The sequence below is a fragment of the Penicillium malachiteum genome (genome assembly GCF_028827825.1).
Source record: "Penicillium malachiteum strain IBT 17515 chromosome Unknown utg000005l:1.0-9002435.0:326005.0-9005861.0, whole genome shotgun sequence".
NCBI classification, from domain to species: Eukaryota; Fungi; Ascomycota; class Eurotiomycetes; order Eurotiales; family Aspergillaceae; genus Penicillium; species Penicillium malachiteum.
Genome location: NW_026643099.1, coordinates 818,477 through 838,351, shown reverse-complemented (window position 1 = coordinate 838,351; position 19,875 = coordinate 818,477). Strand labels below are relative to the sequence as shown.

The window sequence follows — 19,875 nt, the reverse complement described above, 5'->3', positions numbered from 1 at the left end:
GGGAATGTAGTAAGATCTGGGTCCTCTGGCTTGGGGGAACACTGAATGGTTGGCGATGGGGCATTGATCCTGGCGTATGAGTGCCTTGTTCAGCCATTTTTTGTTGATAAAAAATGCTAGTAAGACACGAGCGACGGAGACAGAAGAGCGATGGGCAGATTACAGATATAATTCCATTTATAAGAACATTGAACAGACTCGGAGCTATCATGATGATATGGATTGATAATAAATACCACTGTGACTATGTTTACTAACTTCGAAAGTGGTATTTTTATTCATAATGTTCTATATGCCTATATGTACCTATAACATTGAAGTTGCACATGTGTGTTACTGTCTACCATTTTACCCAAGTGCCCTACACAGGTAGAGTCTAGCATATCAACCTCAATATCAAATTTAACCAGATTTTGAATCAAGGATCAGTGAGTAAATCAAAGTAAGAAAAAGATTTGAAAAGCAAAGGAAGAGAGGGGGGGAAAAAAAAGAAGGTCCATCCCGGGCTCGAACCGGGGATTTCAGAAGACTGATCTCAAAATCTGACGTCCTATTATTAAATTGTTAGAATTGAATTCGAGGATGGGGATCACATGACAGCCGTACCTAACCACTAGACTAATGAACCGGATTAAGATACTTCTTCCGGATATTCGATTCAAGACCCGTAACCTCCAAAATTTCATTGTGATTTAAACAGAAGTCAGGGCCGAGAACTATGACTGCCCAGGTATGCCTTTTGAACCACCAAGAGCATAAGACATCTATTGACCCGTGAGTCATTCCCATTTGCTTCCAATGATCCTTTTCTGAATGTAGAAGTATGTGGGTGCCTTCCAAGGTTGCCCCCATCGGGTGGGGGCCCACCAGGAACTATAAAACAGCCTAGAACATTCAAAGCCTCGATTGAGTCACTAGCTCCCTCTCATTCTCACGGGTACCTTTAAACTCGATTCACCTTTATTTCCCCCTCCCATCTCAACTCTAAATCCCAAACAAATCTATACCTTCCCCTCGAGTCCACTATCATCAAACAATGACATCCAACATCCCCGAGATTCTGCTCCTCTGCATGGACAATGAATACATAAGCGCCTTCGAGAAAGCCCTTCGATCCCAGTGGCCAGACCATACCCCCGACAAAATCAAAATCACAACCATAAATGAACGTCTAAATAGTATCCCGCCCGCAACAACCTTCGATCTAATCGTCTCCCCCGCAAACTCATACGGCCGTTTAGATGGCGCATTCGACGACGCAATTTCCAGAACTTTCAGTCCACGAGAGGATTATCATGCCCTTACCCGAGCAACACAGTTAGTCTTATACGAGAAATGGCGCGGCTTCGCACCACCTGGCTCATGCACGCTCGTTGAGTTTCCGGTACCACTGAAAGAGAATCCGCGCGCTTGTGAATGGATTGCTATTTGTCCGACAATGAGAGAGCCTGAAGATGTTAATTGGGATCGGGAGATTGTTTATGAGTGTGTGTGGAGCTTGTTGAATCAAGTTGAAGCGTATAATCGGGATCTTTGGAAGGGATCAGCATCTCAGAAGTCGGGATCGGCTCGAGGAAAGCGTATTAACTCGATGCTTTTGACGCCGTTGGCTGTTGGTATTGGGAAAGTTAGTAAGGAGCGCTGGGCGGCGCAGATGGTTTTGGCTCTGAAGCATTTTGTTGATTCTATTGAGAATGCACCGGTGTGGAGTGCTTTAGAGTGGGATCGTATTGGGAGGTTTGGGGTTGAGCTTAAGAAGACTTGGAAGTAGTAGCTAGTACTTGAATAGATAAAGGGATAATAATAGCTTGCGATATTGTAGCTCTATCAATCAGGAATCTTAATTCCCTAATATTGTCATTCTAGTGAAGGAAGTCACATTTCGTCCAATTTCCTAGTTCTGTCTTTGATTCAACCACAGTACAAAAGAAACGAAGGAAATGAGAAATCAACTGTTCTATTTGATGCGTAACGATAAAATAGATCAAAACACAAATTTCCTATCCCGACAATGTAAAGATGAAAGATTTGCAGTTTGAATAAATGTGCGTGAATCAATTGTGATGTCTGCAACAGTGTGTGATGCGAAGGGAAACCCGGAGATAGCCTCATCATACGTCCCCTCACGATTTGATTTTTATCTCCTGGGCCATAGCTTGAAGACCATATCGCTTCATAGTAAGATACCAACGAATATAGCCATTCTTGTAAGATGTCCAATGTTGTCCTGCTAGCCCGATATCCTTTGAAACATCGCCTACATCATGAACACTGATACCTTCATCAAGGTCCATTTCTGGCGGGATGCACTTTGTAAAAGCCTGGTCCAGGCCCTTAGTCGATCGTCGAACGTTCTCCAAAAGCTCATAAACCGTATCTCGAACAATCCAGAGCTTCGAGTTTGATTCATCGGATCCAAAGGCAGTTTTTCTTCCTGCTTGCCGACTAGCCTTTGTTTTCAGGAATACATAATTTCACATCTCTCCGTCCTTCATCTCCTTTCGGAGGGAGAGTATGTCGTTCATAAAGTTTATAAAATAGCTGATGCTGGGGATTAACGGTATAAATATATTGGAGTCAAATTCCTTGCAGCGAGATATTTTGAAGATCGCGACCACGTAGAGTATTGGTGCAGCACTAGAGCTTCGATGGTAGGCAGCAAAACTTTCCAGTAAGCAGTCTTCCCCTCCCTGGTGGGAATGCAGGACACATTTGGAGTCAACGGCATGAAGCAGTGATTCGGTCTTCATTCTTGACGTCTCTCGCGCACATGCATCCACAAATGAGCTACAGCAGCTTGCTGCCAAGCTTCCAAGTAATGGATCTTGTGAACCAAGAACTTCAGTGCACATTTTGAGACATTTTCTCAGAGCGATGTTCCGAGAACCATTTGGAGGGTGACCCTGCCATAAATCAGAGGAAAAGGAAGAAAGGCTTTTCTCCTGAGCCTGATCCAAAACTTGGGCGCTGTCATCACATACTAAGATAACAGTGGTGAAAACAGCTGTTATGATGACCAAGAGGATAGCAGACTTCCGTGTAATCCAAAGCGTGATCCACAAGAGATGTAAGCTCTTTATCTTTCCCAGGAAGGATTGGACGCAAATCTTCCTGGACCCATCGATCAAGGTCATGACGGAGCTTTTCATCAGGAGGTAAAGGCAAAGCTTGATACTGGTATCCTATATCTTCTAGCAGGAGGCGGAGGGGCTTGTAGAGACATTGAGAGACATTCTGTCTTTCCTCTAGGCTTAGTTTGTTGCAGTCGTGAAAGTCCAGACAGTCAAATTCTTGGCTAGCAAGAAGTGAGAAGAAGTCGAGGATCTTTAAGATAAAAGGGTAGGAACTGTAGAGTGAGATAGAAAGCGGTTGGTCTCAACTGTGCAGAACAGATTGATTCAAGTTGATTTAGATGATGGCCTGCAGTTCAAGTTTTAGTTTTGCAGACTTATGGGAGCTTTTATCCTTAGGTACTCAGACAAGTAATTGAAGAGAGCTGTTTTAACGGCCCACCTGTGCAGGCTTCAAAACTTTGGAGCTTTCAATTCTCACCTGGGCTCTCACATGGATCCGTGGACTTGGATTTGCCTAATGCCCTTGCGTCATTTCAGATGCCCAACATTGAAATACATATGTATCAATTGCCAGTTATGGAGGCAATGTGCTCACCAAATTAGCTTGCCTACATGGTTTCAAATGTTAACATGTGCAGTGTATAGCTAGTTCGGTCCATAGTACCACTCTGCTGTACACATGTGCATAATGGCGACATTAGGTGAAAGAGCGAGGCGTGATACACCTATCGATGTCTTTATAAGGAAATATAAGGAAAGAGCGAATTTGCACCAATAAGCATGAATTTTAAAAAATTGTCTCATCATTGGGTTTCAATCTATGGAGACCTCCAGGGCTCATCGGAGTCACGAAGAGGCGGTCGAAGCTTAGGTGTCCTTTAGAATATCCCATTTGAAGGAAATAATTTCCTTCTATCTCTCAAGTGCCGATCTAAGCCGGTTAATATGAAACAAGCTTTCTATATCCTTGCTTTGAAAGATCCATCCGGGCTCCAGGAAGGATAAGTGAACGCCACTACATCATCTTCCGATTGTCAACTAGGTAGTGAAGAGTGGAAAGCTCTAAGTGATGCACACCAAAGATGCGCAGATCAATTCAGCTGCAATGGACCAAGCCGTAACCACCCTTTTATCGTGTAGATACCGGGATGACTTGTAGGGAGCGTTCGGAGATCTATAGAAATGATATAACTTGCAATATTGCACGTACGATACCAGAAAAAATCCAGTCAGGGATGACATAAGAAGAACAGCACTTGAGAGGTCCACGGGTATGATACGTACACTGGGGCAGGGACACCAGTCTCCACTACCCCTGGGCAGTAGCTAATCTCGAATCAATGAGAGGCCGCATGTCGGAAAATATACCCGCGTAACTTTTTGATACTGACTCAAGTACTAAGGTTTGATGTGTAGATGTAAACTTCAGGCTGCTACATAAGATGTTGGGTGCACATGTGCATAGTACTAGATATCTTATTATGGAGAAAGATCTACACTCCAATACCCTTCAAGTTCCGTATTTAGTGTCATGACCTAGGCCCCACGGCATTATAACAGGCAGCCAAACACAATCTTGGAAATATTACAACTTGAACGGAAAATAGGTATTGAGCATAATACTTTGGTCTGTTTTAAGGTCGTTGACCTCTTGTTACAGTTTAGAAGAGAGCGTGGTAAATGCACAGTCATCCCATTCTCATTTTTATGGATTGCATATTTTGGTAAAAGGTACGAGTCATTTGGAATTTCCTAATCCTAACTTGATTTTGTCATTACCAAACGGTACTAGTATCTTACTAGTAGAAGGAAATGTCACACAAGATAGAGCTTTGAGTTTGAGACATTCTTATTGGCCAGATCTCTTTTTGCTCGATCACTCTAGTCCCTATGTATAGTTCTTACTGCCCAATCGCATCCGCGGCCGCTGCATGTAAATTCCAAGTTCCAATTTCAAGTTTCTCTCGATTAGGGGTCGCTTTGCGCATGTGCATATATCTGCATGCTTCTGTGCGACCAACGCTGTTAACTATACATATCGCCTTGTGCGCAAATCGCAACTCGTAACTCCCGATTCAGCTAGTTCTGCATATGTGCCCGGGTTGGATTTCAAATGTTGATACTAGTATGATAAGTGAAGGTTCTGGGCACGGCGGCTGCATATACCGCTTTTTGCCTTCCAAGGTTTCTAGATAGTAGGTAATACCAGCTATGTAAAGCATCCACATGTGCATGGTTTTCAAAGTCTGCTCCCCCTGGCAGTGCATACTCTGCATATATCTATGGGTACATACTAGTACCTACCTACATTGTGTATCCATGATATTAGGACTTCGGGATTTGATCTATTGACCTCGTTAAGTTGTCCAGGTGGAGGAATTACAAAGCTTTTCCCCACGTGTGCACCGACTCCAGGGCTATCTGTAACAGTCTAGTATAAATACATTTCCTATTCACCCTGAGGTCTATTAAGAAAGTGTCATTTTCAAAGTCTTAAAGGGGACAGTACCTAGGTACCGCACTAGCAATACTTTCGTCTCCCTCAACATTTGAAAGTGTGAACTCATTTTATTCAGAATGTCCAAGTACAAAGCTGTTGTGTTCGATATGGGAGATGTAATATTTCATTGGGACCATCAAATCTCAACAAAAATTTCGCCGGAATCTCTACAGGAAATGATACGATCCCCTTCCTGGCACAATCATGAACAGGGCAAGATATCAACTGAGCAATGTTACGAGGAGCTCAATCAATAGAGTGGGGTCTTGCTGGATGAAATCAACTCCACCTTCTTTCAAGCTTTTGATAGCTTAGCCCCCGACTCTAAGATGGCAGAGTTTCTTCATAAGCTCAAGTCTCATGGCGTCATTTTATCTTTGACGACGAATGTTCCCCGGCGGGAATTTGATGAGCTGCGTGAACGGTCAGCAGAATACTTCGAATGGGGATGATTCGACTTTATATTTTCATCGGGCCATATTGGCATGCGCAAGCCTGATACCTGCTTCTATGAACATGTTTTACGAGAGATGAGTATCGTGCCGGCTGAAGCTATTTTTGTTGACGATAAGGAAGAAAATGTATCAGGTGCACAGAAGGTAGGCATGATGGGATTTGTATTTGATGAGTCTAGAGCATCTGAATTTCGTGAGGAGCTACTAGGTATCTTATGTATCTAGAGAATTTCTATAATAGTTCCATAGTTTCACTGGCAAGCAAAATAGACCATGAAGTTACTAGTATGACTGAGACACCACTACTATACAAAGATATTAATTTTAACACCGTAGGGCAGCTTTTAATCTTCTGGTTCTATTGCTCTTCTTATATTCAAATAAATGGCTTTAAAAATTGAGGAAAACGGCAGGAAAGACAAATTTACTTCGGACTAAAATGATGATTAGGCGGACTTGAAGAAAGATAATTTGAGGAAAAGTAGAAACTACATATCTCGCTACTAGTATATCTTGTAAAAGTGGAAATTGAAATTGCTATGCTTCGCATCCATTAAAATCAGTTTACCATGACAGTGGCTCATTCGACCCGGCAGGTCATATTCTTCGCTCACGAGTCACGAGTCACGACTTATCCATCCAAACTTGCTCTCCACTTAAAGCCAGATTCTCCCCTCTAAAACCAACAAACCTGCTGGAATGTCTCTTGAGAAAAAAAAGCTGATGAGGCTGAAGATTAAGTATCTTCCTGTTAATATATTACAATATTAATTTATCTCTTTTAGGCCCAAGCCTCCGACCATCACTGCACCCAAGGGCTGTGCTCCGAAACATCGCAGATTCCCTAAATCGCCGCTATCAAGATCTAACCGTGACACTGCCAACACATACCACTTTTCAAACAGGCACTCCGAGTTACCGAGAATGCCATCAGATATCTGAAGATGTTGATGAGCCGATTCTACCCATGCGACGTGGTACCCACTGTAGACCTCTTTTCCTACTTGGGTGACAGTGGGTTTTCGAGTTTCCTCCCCGGCAGAACAGTGAGGCAGAATTAACCTAAAGCTTATGCCTATGGTTACCAGTTGCCTATGTCCAACTATATAGCAGCTAGCCTTCCCTTCCAGGTAATCATGCAGGTAAACCCGTAGGTAAACCTGTAGGTACTTACATGCAACTTGAAAGAGGGATATGTCACCAGTTAGTTACCTGTACATACTACCTAGGTAGCTATAGGCCGAATTCAATTTTGATTACCAATCTTCCTTGGTCTAAGATACCCATGGATCCTCTTTGCTCAAATGATTTCAAGGTTGAACGTTTGAGCTAACTTCATCCATCTCTAGATAGCGTTCTTATAGGCCACGGTAATACCTCCCTTTTCTCTTATGATTTTTTTTTCAGACCGCGAAAACCATATTATTTTTGACTAAGGATCTCATATGTACTACTAGGAAAGGAGATCTTCGGAAGACTTGGAAGTAGTAGCACTTGAGTCACGGTATAAAGAAAAAGTATTACTGTCTTACTCAGGGGAAAAAGGAAACCAGAAAAGCAAGGCAAAAAGGCACAGTTTCATTTGAATTTCAAACTAATGAGCAGGCAACGCAGTGCAACAAAAACCAGATTGTGACTCAGGAGAATTCCTTATGTTGAGGCCTCATTCATTGAGGTCCTCAAATCGGTCAAAAATATCCTCTTGCTTGTCATAACCCTCTTCGAGCTTTATTTGTGTCGCCCGAGTCATTGTCTGGAGCTTGGAGAGGAAATCGCCCCTCAGGAATTTATAATATTCCTTGTGAGCTTCTGCGACCTCGTCCTCTGTTCGGTCGCTAGTCGGTAGAGACGGGTTCCGAGCAATTTCGTCGGCAATATTAGCGGTGATCCTTTGAAAGCCCCTTCTGGTTTGACTGTTCAGATTTCGTAGGCTTTTACGCTCCTTATGGAGCGCCTCAACCTCCTTCTGGAAGCCTTTTAGCTCCTTTTCGCTGTAGTACTTGGAGGGTCGGCGGGACTTTCGTGCTGTGGCATTGGTGTTAAAGGAGCATCTATGATCCTCCTTACCCAGATGGCAATTTGCACGTTCAGGAATGCCGTCCACAACCACGAGAACGCAAATGGTCCCTTGCCCTTTCGGCAATGCCTGCACTGTTCTTCGGGATCTGTGATCACCTTCCCAACGCACTGCATTATTGCTGCAGCCTCCAAGTTAGCAAGTAAACCGTTGAGTCTGGAAAGAAAAACTTTGCGGAATCCCAATCCACTCGCCACCCACGACGAAGAACGGGCTCATTGACGCCCATTATGTTGAGGAGTTTCCCCTATAGTTTGCCCTTTAGGTCTTTGCCTTCCAATGCGACGGAGAATCGAAACGGCTGCTGTATAATGAATTTACACCAATCGCCGGCTGCAAAATCCTCCACGCCACTTATGGGTGGTGGGAGTTCTTTTGGTATGCAAATCTTCCGTGATGTTGAGTCGGTGTGGCTTCTATGAATCTCATATTAGTATCATTATAAAGCTTTGTGAGATTGGTCGTGGCCGGTCTTACGTTGTCACGGTATGAATAGGGTCTGATGGTAAACTTGGCCTACTCCTACCTATGCTTGAGGTGTTCGTGGGTGTGGTCACAGGTGTAGTCACAGATGTATTCACTTGGACTTCTGGTCTTTGGAGAACATCGAACGGCCATGTGTCGGGATATCCCCGATGCGAACTTTCTGGCGTGGCAGGGCTATCTCGTCCAGACATTGTTGTTGTTAAACTAAATCTGGCGAGATGAGAGCGGATTGAGAACGGGTGGAGTCGATGTCCGAGTCTGTGCTCTGGATGAGGTCCTCTGCTATATTTCGCTTGTCCCTTCTTAAAACCCGAACCACATCTGATTGTCTCTGGTGTTGACGTAGGACGGAACCCAGCTGCTCTTGCAGGCTGTGTTCGGTAAGGAGGCCCATGTCACGGGCCTCAAGAAGGCCATTTTTCTGGAGAACCTATTATGAATAGGACTTGCCTTGCCAGTGTATCTTCTGGTAACCTTTCCTAGGACCGTTGTCTCATAGACAATATCCTTGAAGATTGACTCATCAAGGACAACACACCTCCATGTCGTTGGAGAAGTTAAGTCATCTAGAATAGAGACGACAGCAATTTTCCCTGTGTCAAGAAGTTTCCGAACATTCTCATGCAAGGAGAGTACTTATACATTATTGGCCCCCAGTGGGCCCTTGACCCTTTGATGCTTCTCCAACGCATCCGAGTCATCAATGTCGTCTGTCAGATTATGGCGCTGACGTTTGAGAACCTTCAGTGTTTCGGCATTTTCGCAAAATCGTCGAAGAAGTGAGTTGAGTTCCTTTCGATACTCTGCGGAGCTTAGGGCCTTTGTGAGGTTGACATCCTCTAGCCCAGCCTTCACCTGGTTGATGTATGCCTCTTCATCCTCAAAGTCCTGGATCTTTGCGCTAAGGAATTCGGAGGCTGTGGAATCAACGGATATATGTGAGGATATTGAGATCACAACCCGTCTCCGAGTAGTCTGGATGAGTTCACGATGGCCGGGTGACATGAGAGATGAAATTCTCTCACGGATTTTGAAGGGAAAGTTGGATGCCATGATGGTAGATCAATGAGTTATGCTTTCTCTTCCGGCAATGCTTGCATTAATCTGCTGGGGTGGTTATTACCCGGCCGACGTATTCCATTAGAATGGCTTCCACGTTGCTCAGGGAGCTGTTGATACGTGCGAAAAACCTTTTCAAATCCCAGTCATTTCTCACTCCGGGACAAATGGCGGCCTCGTTTACGCCTGTCATTTTCAGCAGTCTTCCAAGTAGCTTTCCCTTTAGGTCTGTGCCTTCCACAGCAACCCAGAATGGGAACTCTGGTCCAAGCACAAACTTGCACCATTCACCTGCCTCAAAATTCTCACTGCCACTGGCACTTACTAGTGGTGGAAGTTTTGAGAGCAAGCCTATGACCCGTGAGTCAGGTTCAGTCGCGCTCCTATAAACCTCATATTAGTACAATAAGAAGGCTTTCTCAGATGGGTCTGCTTTACATGATGACCGTTGGTATTGGGTCCCCTTCTGGTAACGTGGGGCGCGAGCCTGACGCTGTTGTTGTTGGTGCTGCCCAAGGTGGAATGTTGAAGTCACGTTTCTGCGGGAGCTGGGAGCCTTGTGGGGTCTCTATTTTGATTTCTTTTGGATGTGAGGATCTCGGGGTTGTCAGATGTGAGGATATGAAATGGGTTGAGAGAAAGAAGGAGATTTGAACGATCCCGGAGTCTTCAGACGTCAGAGGTTAAGAGAAAGAGAGTCAAAAGACCTTACAAGGTATTTATTGCTTTCAGCAAAACATTTGATATGATAAACCAAGAGATCTACATACACCCTCTTGATCTCCTCTCCTTATCTTCTATCTTTTACTTTAAATCCTTCTATTCCTTCTGTTTCTCTTATTCCCTCCCTTAGGATATCCTCCATTTATAATCACTTTTGAACTCTAAGCTCTCTTATCAGAAGTATCTATATTAATACTAAAACCCTCCTAAACCTCTAGCTTTAACTACTAAATAAAAATAGAGATAGGTAAGAGCTAGGTGAGAGATAAGTAATAGTTAAGTGAAATATAGGTAATAAGGTAGACCAAAAGGCTCTAGAGGTAAATGAGGTAAATGCTCTAATAGATATGGCTAAGGAGAGAGATTTTTCAGTATTAAACATAAAATTAATCAGATTTTACCATGAGAGATAGAAATATAAGAGTATTTACAGCCTAGTAAATTCCACTTTTCTCCTCCTGCAAGAAAACCCTCACGACAGAGCAGGAAACCAGTGTATGCTATGTTTTCCCTTTCTTACACTTCATGTTATATCTAAATTTGAGATATTAGGAACTAAATCCTAGTTTCTAAGCTGATTTTTTGGTTCTCAGTCTCATCAAAATGCCCGAGTAAGTCCTGTTCTCCTTCCAAAATCGTATGTGTCTGTTTGTATTTCATGTCTTGATTATTAGACTCACAAAACCACAGAGTACCGGAAACCCCTACAGTACACCACGGCAACCAGCTCACAGACCAGGCAGTTCTCAGCCTAGTACATCCACTAGCATTCCAAAGCTGCCTGTTGATGGCCTTGTGGATATCGTTGACTTGTAAGATGGACCTACTATCTCATAAAGCTTTCTAGTAATACTAACATATACCTTTAATAGGAGCATCACAGCACCCGAGACGCATGAACAGGGTTCATCACGACGGCTGCCACCGCCACTGAGTGGCAAGGACGATATTGAACCGGGAAACTGGTCAAATTTTATGATGTCGGCACCGTTCAAATTCTCAGTCGGCGTCAAGGGCAACCACCTCAAGGGCAAGCTTCTTCCTGCGCTTCTCGCAATGTCACCACGCAATGAGCCAGTTCTCCGAGATGGCTGGCGAAACAAATGGGACGACTCTGCGTTCTTCTCGAAGGTCAACTCATCACTGGCCAATGTGGAAGCTCTGGCCATGCAGTGCGTTGGGAAAATCATCACGGACCCAAAATACCAGTGTATGTCCTGCAGTGAGGGCGACGGCCCGTTTGACTTTTGTGCCCGGGTCGAAGGCATCGATGACTGCAGTAATTGTCATTGGAAGCGGAACAACGATAGATGCTCCTTCCTCCCGAACACCCGCCAGAAGAAGTTGCGGCGAGCGGCCAAGCTTTTTACTGAAGAAGAGCTCACCAAAATCAACCCAGAGATTGATGAATTTGATCACGACAGCGGTGACATCCTGGCAAAGTTCAGTGATCTACGAAGAGTGATGCAGCAGCATCACAAGCTTGTGAAAGGGATTCGCAAGAAGATGCCGAGTTTGACAGGTCTTAATGCCGCGGAGAAGGTTACAAAAATGGAAGAGTACCTGGAGTACCTCCATGAGACCGGTATTCCAGATTTGGAGGAAGGCGATGACGAAATCCCCGAATTAAGGGAGGATACTAGTTTTGATCTTCATGGCAAGATGAGCAACCTTGGAAGCAATTCCAAAAGCTAATCAAGGAGACTTCCTGGTCTTGATGTTAGCACGCATCCAGTAGTTAGGATTGATTCAAATGCAAACTCATTTTTGTGCTTTCCAAGGTTTGTGTCCTTGTTTTATTTTATTTTCCATTTCTTTGCTTCAAATGTTAGCATAGGACAGAGATAGTATGGAATATTATGTGGAATAGTTAGTATTATGATAATGGGTTACTAGTAGTTGAATACAACACCGTGACGCTGCCCGCGTGGCTGGCAACTGGTAAGGTTTACTAGCCAGGTACTCCAGATGTCCCACGTAGTTGTCGAATAGTATCCTCAAGTATCCTCAGGCTGCTCCTCATGGATTAGCCCAGAACTCAGTAGGCCGGTTGGAGCAACATTTTTGAACCAATGAGGGATGGCTAGAAGAGCGCTGCACCTTTGCAGAATTCGGTACGCCCCCGACGATCCCCGGGGCCTTGAAAAGGAATTTGCGAGTTCCGGGGATATATCTCCAAATCAATAGGTATTCCAAGGTTCCAAGGTTCCAAGGTTAAGAGACGATACTAGTGATGCTGACAATAGTGACTGGGTAGAGATCCCTGGCTGGTCTTCATTCCTGCTGCATGTAGATACATGTTCACGCATCAACACCGTTGACGAGGGCATGGATGTGACTAAAAGAGACTCTGATGACAGTACTGACTCTGCTGACGATGATACCACCACTGTTACTATCTCTGAATCTACCAAGGCATATTTTGCTCAGATTTTGGACGATGTCTTGACAATCGTAAGTTTTCTTGATAAAAGGGCAAATTTGGAATTGGGACTTTGGCAATACTAACACTATAAGTAGAACACAGGTGCGCTTGATTCTATTGATGGGACAACCGCTTATGGCTTCGAAAAAGTCGTTGAGCTTGCCGAGGAAGGTAACAGTGAGGATGATGCCGCCAAACTCAGGTCATTGAAAAATGCTGGTAAGATTCTCCACTGTGAATATTCATGGAATTAAACTAACTCTTTTCTTCAGACACCTTTAAATATTGGGCCGTGAGTGAGTGAAATCAGAATTACCAACCTTGGAGTCTCTCGTTAAAAAGCCGATCAGTCTCCTAATATAACTTCTCTAGGTGCATACATATCCCAATGCGACTGGTCGACAGGGTCCTGCGTGGATCCAGCGGATTTAATGTATTGATCCACACGGTAGGGTTATGATAATTCTGGCTTCGGGCATTCCAAGCTTCCTTGTGTCTTGCTTTGACAGGAAAGACAGAAACAGGGCCCCTTAGATCCGAGCCGTACAATGGTTATATCTTGAATAAGCTCCAAGTTTCTTCATATTTTTCGGGTTATCATCTCCCCGGGACGGATTGAGAATGCCATGATACATATCCATCGGTTGGGGCAGCGTTTTATCGATCAATTGGTATCATGATGGATGTGTTTGGCTAGTATCGTGTATCTAGATGTCTCGAAATCCAGTCAGTCATACATTGCATAATTTACTGTTACTCAGAAGTAGCATCATTGGATTGGCCTGAAGTGCTTGGGAGGAGTTTCAACAGCCACATTGAAAGGAGAATGTAGTACTACTATGAAGGTTTCAATGTTGGGTTATTCGCCTTCGTTGTTACGGGCCCGGTGCTGGGCTGGCGAGACTCGGACCGGTTTAAAGGGGCTCTCCCACATATGCGGTGATACATAGCATAAACCCTCGCTATTCAACGCAGGTCTGTGATTTGATTCTTCTAATTATGAGCTACCAATTTCATGGAACCGCCCCTTTTACTGTCATCATATCGGTCTTTGAGGTTTTCCGATTGTGAATAATGAGCGCTCCCAACCCCAACCTTAGCTCTAAACTTGATGTAATGACCATTTTAATATGTGAAAGCGGCTCACGTATGTCCTCGTCTCCCTGGGTAACAGGTCATCAGGGACCTAATATCCTTTGGTCCCAATCCTAGGGGTTTGGGGTGTCTCTCGTGTATTCGAGGGCCAGAAGCTGGTGGATCGTTTGATCGAGGTTTCCTCGAACGAAGCGAGTCTAACGAATGAGGCAAGTCTAACAAACGAAGCGAGTCTAACAGTTGATATTAAAACAAGGCCGTGGCTTTGGGGGCTTAGTGAGCTGCAAACCTGGATAGCTTCGTGTTGATATATCGAAACTTCGTAAAACGATTGGCTTGAGCTGCCGGATCCAATCATTGAAACAAATGTCGGTTACACATGTATTGAAAGTAACAGAGTATGTCGGTTCAACTAACTCGTCAGGTCCTTGAATCATCACCTTCCTTCTCCGATAGGCAATGTTTCCCATGTAAAAACTTTTCAGTGACAACTCCGCTCCAAGGAATTCCCATATCTGCTCCCAACAACTCGGCTCTGAATTAGTGGACAGGGCAGTATTGGTTTTCAGAGTTACCAGCTCGAGTGAGAGAGAATCTAGAGTTCCTTTGGTGGTGTTAAGGAATAATTTGAATGACTCAAATCCAATTTCAATCCAGTGGAGATGAAGCTCTTTTAGTTGAGTGAACCTGATGTTCTGGGAGAGCTCTGAAAACTGTTCTCCCATCTCGCGTGGACCTTGATACCATTGTGAGAAAACGAGAGTTCTCAGTTTGGGTGCAACAGAAATAAAAAGATCAATATAGGTGTTTGAATTCGGAGGACAATCTAGGTTGTCCTCGTCATAACAGATACACATATGAAGATATTCCAGGTTTCCAAGTTTGAGAAGAACAGAGTTGTATTGCTCATCCGTGAGAGGAAGGCTAGGAGAAGTTGAGCCGCAGAAGTTGGGACCGCATGTGTTTAAGGCTCTAATCTTTTGACTGGATTCATTGAGGCCTAGTAAAACCCTCGATAAGGCAAGAGAGTTGACCTTAGCTACCTGGTGCCATTGAAGGAAATTCATGCCTTTATGGCAAGACACGTATTCAACTTGATGCCTTAACTCTGGCAATCCAAGATATCGGAAATCTGCTTGCCGTCGATCAAGTAAAAAGTCCGTCGCATAATGCTTTAATCCAACGGACTCGAGGTTTCTGAACAAAGCAAAGCACGTGTGAAGCCTAGAGCCAAGGGTGTTTGATTCAATTGATTCAAGCAGAGCTAGATGATCGGCTTCTATAGCTTGATAGATTGCATAATGAGGAAGTAACACAGCATCAAGTAACGCATCATCATTCTGCCTATCGCGAATTGGCCTATCGCGAATTGGCCTATCGCGACGACCCAGTGGTTTCCTAACATCACCAGTGGTTCTTCCATATGGAGACCGCCTGAACTCGGCAAGGCTCCGCCCATGACGACCTTCGAAGACGGTCGGAATCATCCATAACTGTCGGACTCGGACTCGGACAGTTTCACTTTGTGCCAACTCTTCTAGTTGTCGAATACCTTCGCTGGTGGCAATGAAGCAAATGCTTTTGAAATAGCGATCTGCGAATGCATCCGAAGATTTTGCGTACAGGGAGCGACAAGATAATCTGAGTGCGGCCCAGTCCGGTTGCTCCAGATAGCTGCAAGTTCTATTCACAAGTTCGATTGGCAGACTTATGAGGGAGATTTTCGTAAGACTTGACATTTCCGTCAGACTTTTCGAGCGATTGTATACTCAATTCGTCGCGGTGACCTCGGATTGGTGATTAGTTAAAATTTGAAATAAATAGCTTGGGGGCTGCAAGAGCCCAATATTGAACGCGGTCTCTTCCTGACCCACCACACGCGTCTGGCTCAGGGACCTCGGGAATTGATGCGCTCTGGTGGGGCAGGGAAAATTCGTGGTTGTACAGCCTCTGGAAGAGAAAATCCAGGCAGTCCACTTTCCAGGAAGCAGGTGAGCTGCACAATTGAGAGGACCCGCCTGCACAGTTGGCGACGGAATATCCCAGAAGGGATATTCCGGACCCACAAAGAAATCTCTAGCGTTGTTATTTGAATACACCTTCTCCACAATCTTACCTTACACCGCTTCCTTAATTTGAAGAAGCGCTGGCTAAGTGCTTTCTAAGCATTTAGCCAGTGCTAGTTAAATAATTTATGCCTATTTGGGTCAAAGCAAAGGATTAGGGTAGCTAATAGCCCTGCCCCACCTTAGGGATTTGGAGCCTGGGGTTAGAAGAGGTTAGGAGTGGTAATATTAATATGTATATATAACTCAGCGAAAGGGGAGAATAGGGACTTCCCAGTCCTGGCCTTGTGGTCAGCGGCCGGCGGACAAAGGTATTTTCACCTTAACCTTGGAAATACAGCGAGTTTGGGTTGACACCGGTTGGGTGGGATTCCGAAGCTATTGCTTCAGACGGGACAATCTTCTTCTTCTTCTTCTTCTTTCTGGATATTTTATCTATAACACTCTTAGACTTGCTCTACTCACTCTACGTCTTAGGACTTAAAAATAATTAAGGATGAGCGAGATACATATCAATTGATGTATGAAGGATTATGGGGTGGTGATGGCATTAGATGGATGTATCAAGTGAGGCTATTCGCAGATCTCGCGATGTTTCCGTTTAAGGTCGTAGGTTCGATTCCAGCTATTTCCGTTTCTTTCATTGATTTAGGTCTTTCGATTTTTCTCTCTTTTATGTACAGTTCTAATCTCACCCAGGTGTACGGAATACTTCTCCATACCTCTAGTTATACTACCACTTGCACCAGTTGACTAGTGCTGCTTGGTAGCGTAATAGTCTGAAAGACTCCAGGTCGGGAGCCCATTCTTGTGGCTTCCATTTATGGCTGTACGTGATTTATACGAGCCCTATCAAGTTGTGTTTCTCAGGTCTCTCGGACGAAGATAAAATGTATTTGGCGAATCCGAATATATACCCCTATCTCAAGTGCTCCTGGGTGATACAATTTGCCGGGGTTCAAGTTGTGGCTGTGATATACGCAAGCCACGAAATTCATGCATAATGAACATCAACTAAATCGGAGTGATTATCATGCTATAATCGGTAATATCTTAAAACTAGAAATAAAAGAGAAATCGATTATGTCCGTCACATGTCGAATGTACATGTTCGTAGTGAGAGTCCCACGTTTAAATAGTGCTCACCGCCTTCTCCTTTGCTGGTTTCCGTCATGTTGTTGGGACGCTCTGGGGAGTCTCGGATAAATATTGTGTGGATGTGGCGAGGATGTTCTACGAGATAATACGGGACGAAGGGATGACGGACGTAGCGGTTTGCCGAGGGCTGTACAAGGCTATTCGAGAGTTACGCGCTGTGCATATTGATATGGGGCAGAAAGCAAGAAAGGCCTTCTATCTAAAGTTGGGGGCTCCAGAAAAAGGACGTCTAAACAGCCACTGGATTCCCTATGTCCACTTTGGTGTTTAGATGATGGCAGTGGCGAATAAGGGTTGGCTCGAGTGTTTGTAGAGATTGTTTTTAGATGAATTTAATGAAATTTCTATTGGTTTAATGGATGGCTTATTGTGTTATATGTATAGTACGTAGTTGGAGCAAGGGAGAAAACAATTTAATAGGGGCTCATGAATGAGCTAGGTATTTATAAATCACGTAATAGAAGCTAAATTGTAGTCCTTTTAAAGTTAAGTGACAGGCACATAACGCTGTTCGCTTTTTTTTACACAAGAATCCTCTATGTTCTATTATATTCCATGCAGGATCGACAATAATTCCTAATTAGGACAATCAGGAGGTATTATTCAATCCTTAATGACATACAGAATCAACGTTAAATTTCGGAATATATGGGGAAGCTGGTACGGTACTGCCGCTGTCAATACCATTTAATCGGAACGTTTATATTTATAATTAAGATCTGCCGAATAAGATCTAGTAACAGGCTAAATCAAGGATAGACTAGTGTGTTTTATAATAGAGTTCAAGAGAATATTGAAGAGAAGAAGTAGGTGAAACTGATTTCGAGCAGTTCTGTATAAGTACTCTTTCTATATTTTGCCTTTGATGTACTCGTGCCAACTGGAGATATAATTTGCCCTTGACATGTCTGCTTTGATGACTTAGAAAGGTGATTGCATGATTGACTAGGTATATTTAGTGCGAAACTTACTTTAACGGGAGACATCAATCTCATTGAGGCACAAGCCCAGTTCTTCCGACAGGTAGTCACAGAATGAAGGACGAGCCGAGAGTTGAGGGCCGGGATTGTACTTCGCCTCGTGATGAGGAGCCCCATAAAGCTATGTGGCACAACCTTGGAGTGTTCATAGCAACTGACAAATTCGATGTTTCACTTCTCAAAGACTTTGCCAGATCTCGAATCGTAAATTGGATCAACGAAAACGCCACAAGTTTTCTCATAACATTACAGGAAATCTGGACCACCGTTCCTACGTGGCAGACTCAGCTCCGCGAAGTAATAATCACGTCAACAACATCCGAGATTCAAGAGTTTCTTAAACGCGATGAGAGTACCAAGGTTCTTAAAGAGTTGCCGGATGTTTCAATTACAGTTATGCAAAAACTCGCTGCACAAAATTATACGCTCAAAGTCAAACTTGAGCTTGACAAAAAAAAGAAATTACCGCGACGCTGAGATGACTTACGGAGCTGAACGCTACATATATTGCTGTCATACAAGCGATGCGCTTTGCAATTTTTAATCTGTGTTTCTTGTGTATCCAAGAATGTATAATATATTAATTCGCAATCCAAATTAGTTGATCAAATAAGTTAAAATCTTCGCGAGGTTGCTATCCTGAATTTTCGAATCACATTACCAATCAGGTGTGTTCTCCCTCATTTAGCTTTTTTCTGAATTTCGATGGACAAAACCATTAACTTCACGCAGTATACACAAGGACTTTTGATTCGACCGCTGAAATGAACTCCACTGCGGTATTTGCTGCTAATAATTATAATGTGACAGTCTTTGACCGGCTTTGATCATGCGCTAATCATGATAATCAAATGCACAACAGGTTGAGAACGCGATCAAAATTCCAGCATGCCTCTCAAATCGTGGTCTTGGAGAAGCTTGCAGCTACGTAGTCTTGTGGCGTTTCTCGCAACGTTCCCCTTCCGTTACTATGTAGGGAATGGGTCAGAGTTCCGGTCCAGTTTCCTTCATCTACATGCAGGATCCTGTTTTATTATACTCTCCGGAGCCAAATCTAAAATCTGTACTAACTGAACCAGGTATGCAGAATTTAAGTTCCCACTCAATACTCCACCTCCCCCTGACTGACGGCTCCTACCAGTCAGTTACCACAGTAGTTTAGTGCTCCACATCCAAATCTAGACCACGAGCTTCTAGGGTTGTAGGATGTATATAGCCTATGACAAACGCTAGCCGATATGTCTTCGCCTTCATGAAAGATGAGCAGAATTCAGGACATGATGAGGAAGATTCTCTGGGTGGCCGCATGGACAATGACATGCTCAATCATCATTTGGGGCCGTACATCCCATGAAACCATAGATTTTCCAGTCTCATATCACTTTGGGGTGGTTGGGTCCTTCACCCAGGTCTCAAGTCTGTTTTGAAATTGATGAAACAAATACTAGACGTCTGGCCCGATTGATATGCCTAAGACCATTCCAAGGTTTATTAGACCTATTTATACAATGCTAATATACATTTTGAAATGCATCCTGAAGCTCTCAAGACTATTAATTGGTGGTATAGGCGATATCCCAGGATTCAGGTACTTCGGTAGCCTAGAATACAACCTGGTCTAGCGCTGTTGCTAAGATAGAACGATACAACAGGGATGAATCAAATGCAGAAAATGAGACTTCTGCGTAGGCCACTTCCTCAAACAAAAGGGTTGGGAAGTGACCGCTTTAGTGAATACACCAAAGGAGGGACAGGTTGAATAGGCATCAAAAGTTGA

General features: G+C 43.8%; 10 protein-coding genes across 10 annotated transcripts; 6 read left to right on the top strand and 4 right to left on the bottom strand.

Annotated features, from left to right (window-relative positions):
• Positions 1-1,036: 1,036 nt before the first annotated feature.
• N7483_010353 (uncharacterized protein) lies at positions 1,037-1,771 on the top strand (the record flags this gene model as incomplete). Its single annotated transcript, XM_057093780.1, has 1 exon — positions 1,037-1,771. The coding sequence occupies one exon, from the start codon at positions 1,037-1,039 to the stop codon at positions 1,769-1,771; it is 735 nt and encodes a 244-aa protein (XP_056939751.1).
• A 352-nt stretch (positions 1,772-2,123) lies between these two features.
• On the bottom strand, positions 2,124-2,525 carry N7483_010352 (uncharacterized protein; the record flags this gene model as incomplete). Its single annotated transcript, XM_057093779.1, has 2 exons — positions 2,124-2,445; positions 2,479-2,525. The coding sequence occupies 2 exons, from the start codon at positions 2,523-2,525 to the stop codon at positions 2,124-2,126; spliced, it is 369 nt and encodes a 122-aa protein (XP_056939750.1).
• A 3,534-nt stretch (positions 2,526-6,059) lies between these two features.
• N7483_010351 (uncharacterized protein) lies at positions 6,060-6,278 on the top strand (the record flags this gene model as incomplete). Its single annotated transcript, XM_057093778.1, has 2 exons — positions 6,060-6,237; positions 6,271-6,278. 2 exons carry the CDS (start codon positions 6,060-6,062, stop codon positions 6,276-6,278), a joined length of 186 nt encoding a protein of 61 aa, XP_056939749.1.
• Positions 6,279-7,692: 1,414 nt separating this feature from the next.
• Positions 7,693-8,783, bottom strand: N7483_010350 (uncharacterized protein; the record flags this gene model as incomplete). Its single annotated transcript, XM_057093777.1, has 2 exons — positions 7,693-8,156; positions 8,633-8,783. The coding sequence occupies 2 exons, from the start codon at positions 8,781-8,783 to the stop codon at positions 7,693-7,695; spliced, it is 615 nt and encodes a 204-aa protein (XP_056939748.1).
• An 8-nt stretch (positions 8,784-8,791) lies between these two features.
• N7483_010349 (uncharacterized protein) lies at positions 8,792-9,136 on the bottom strand (the record flags this gene model as incomplete). The annotated part of the gene is made up of 2 exons (XM_057093776.1): positions 8,792-9,013; positions 9,131-9,136. The coding sequence occupies 2 exons, from the start codon at positions 9,134-9,136 to the stop codon at positions 8,792-8,794; spliced, it is 228 nt and encodes a 75-aa protein (XP_056939747.1).
• A 92-nt stretch (positions 9,137-9,228) lies between these two features.
• On the bottom strand, positions 9,229-9,645 carry N7483_010348 (uncharacterized protein; the record flags this gene model as incomplete). Its single annotated transcript, XM_057093775.1, has 1 exon — positions 9,229-9,645. One exon carries the CDS (start codon positions 9,643-9,645, stop codon positions 9,229-9,231), a length of 417 nt encoding a protein of 138 aa, XP_056939746.1.
• Positions 9,646-10,092: 447 nt separating this feature from the next.
• On the top strand, positions 10,093-10,305 carry N7483_010347 (uncharacterized protein; the record flags this gene model as incomplete). The annotated part of the gene is made up of 1 exon (XM_057093774.1): positions 10,093-10,305. One exon carries the CDS (start codon positions 10,093-10,095, stop codon positions 10,303-10,305), a length of 213 nt encoding a protein of 70 aa, XP_056939745.1.
• A 672-nt stretch (positions 10,306-10,977) lies between these two features.
• N7483_010346 (DUF3716 domain-containing protein) lies at positions 10,978-12,069 on the top strand (the record flags this gene model as incomplete). The annotated part of the gene is made up of 3 exons (XM_057093773.1): positions 10,978-10,985; positions 11,049-11,186; positions 11,247-12,069. The coding sequence occupies 3 exons, from the start codon at positions 10,978-10,980 to the stop codon at positions 12,067-12,069; spliced, it is 969 nt and encodes a 322-aa protein (XP_056939744.1).
• Positions 12,070-12,702: 633 nt separating this feature from the next.
• On the top strand, positions 12,703-13,053 carry N7483_010345 (uncharacterized protein; the record flags this gene model as incomplete). Its single annotated transcript, XM_057093772.1, has 2 exons — positions 12,703-12,828; positions 12,895-13,053. 2 exons carry the CDS (start codon positions 12,703-12,705, stop codon positions 13,051-13,053), a joined length of 285 nt encoding a protein of 94 aa, XP_056939743.1.
• Positions 13,054-18,986: 5,933 nt separating this feature from the next.
• N7483_010344 (uncharacterized protein) lies at positions 18,987-19,452 on the top strand (the record flags this gene model as incomplete). Its single annotated transcript, XM_057093771.1, has 2 exons — positions 18,987-19,070; positions 19,315-19,452. 2 exons carry the CDS (start codon positions 18,987-18,989, stop codon positions 19,450-19,452), a joined length of 222 nt encoding a protein of 73 aa, XP_056939742.1.
• Positions 19,453-19,875: the final 423 nt, after the last annotated feature.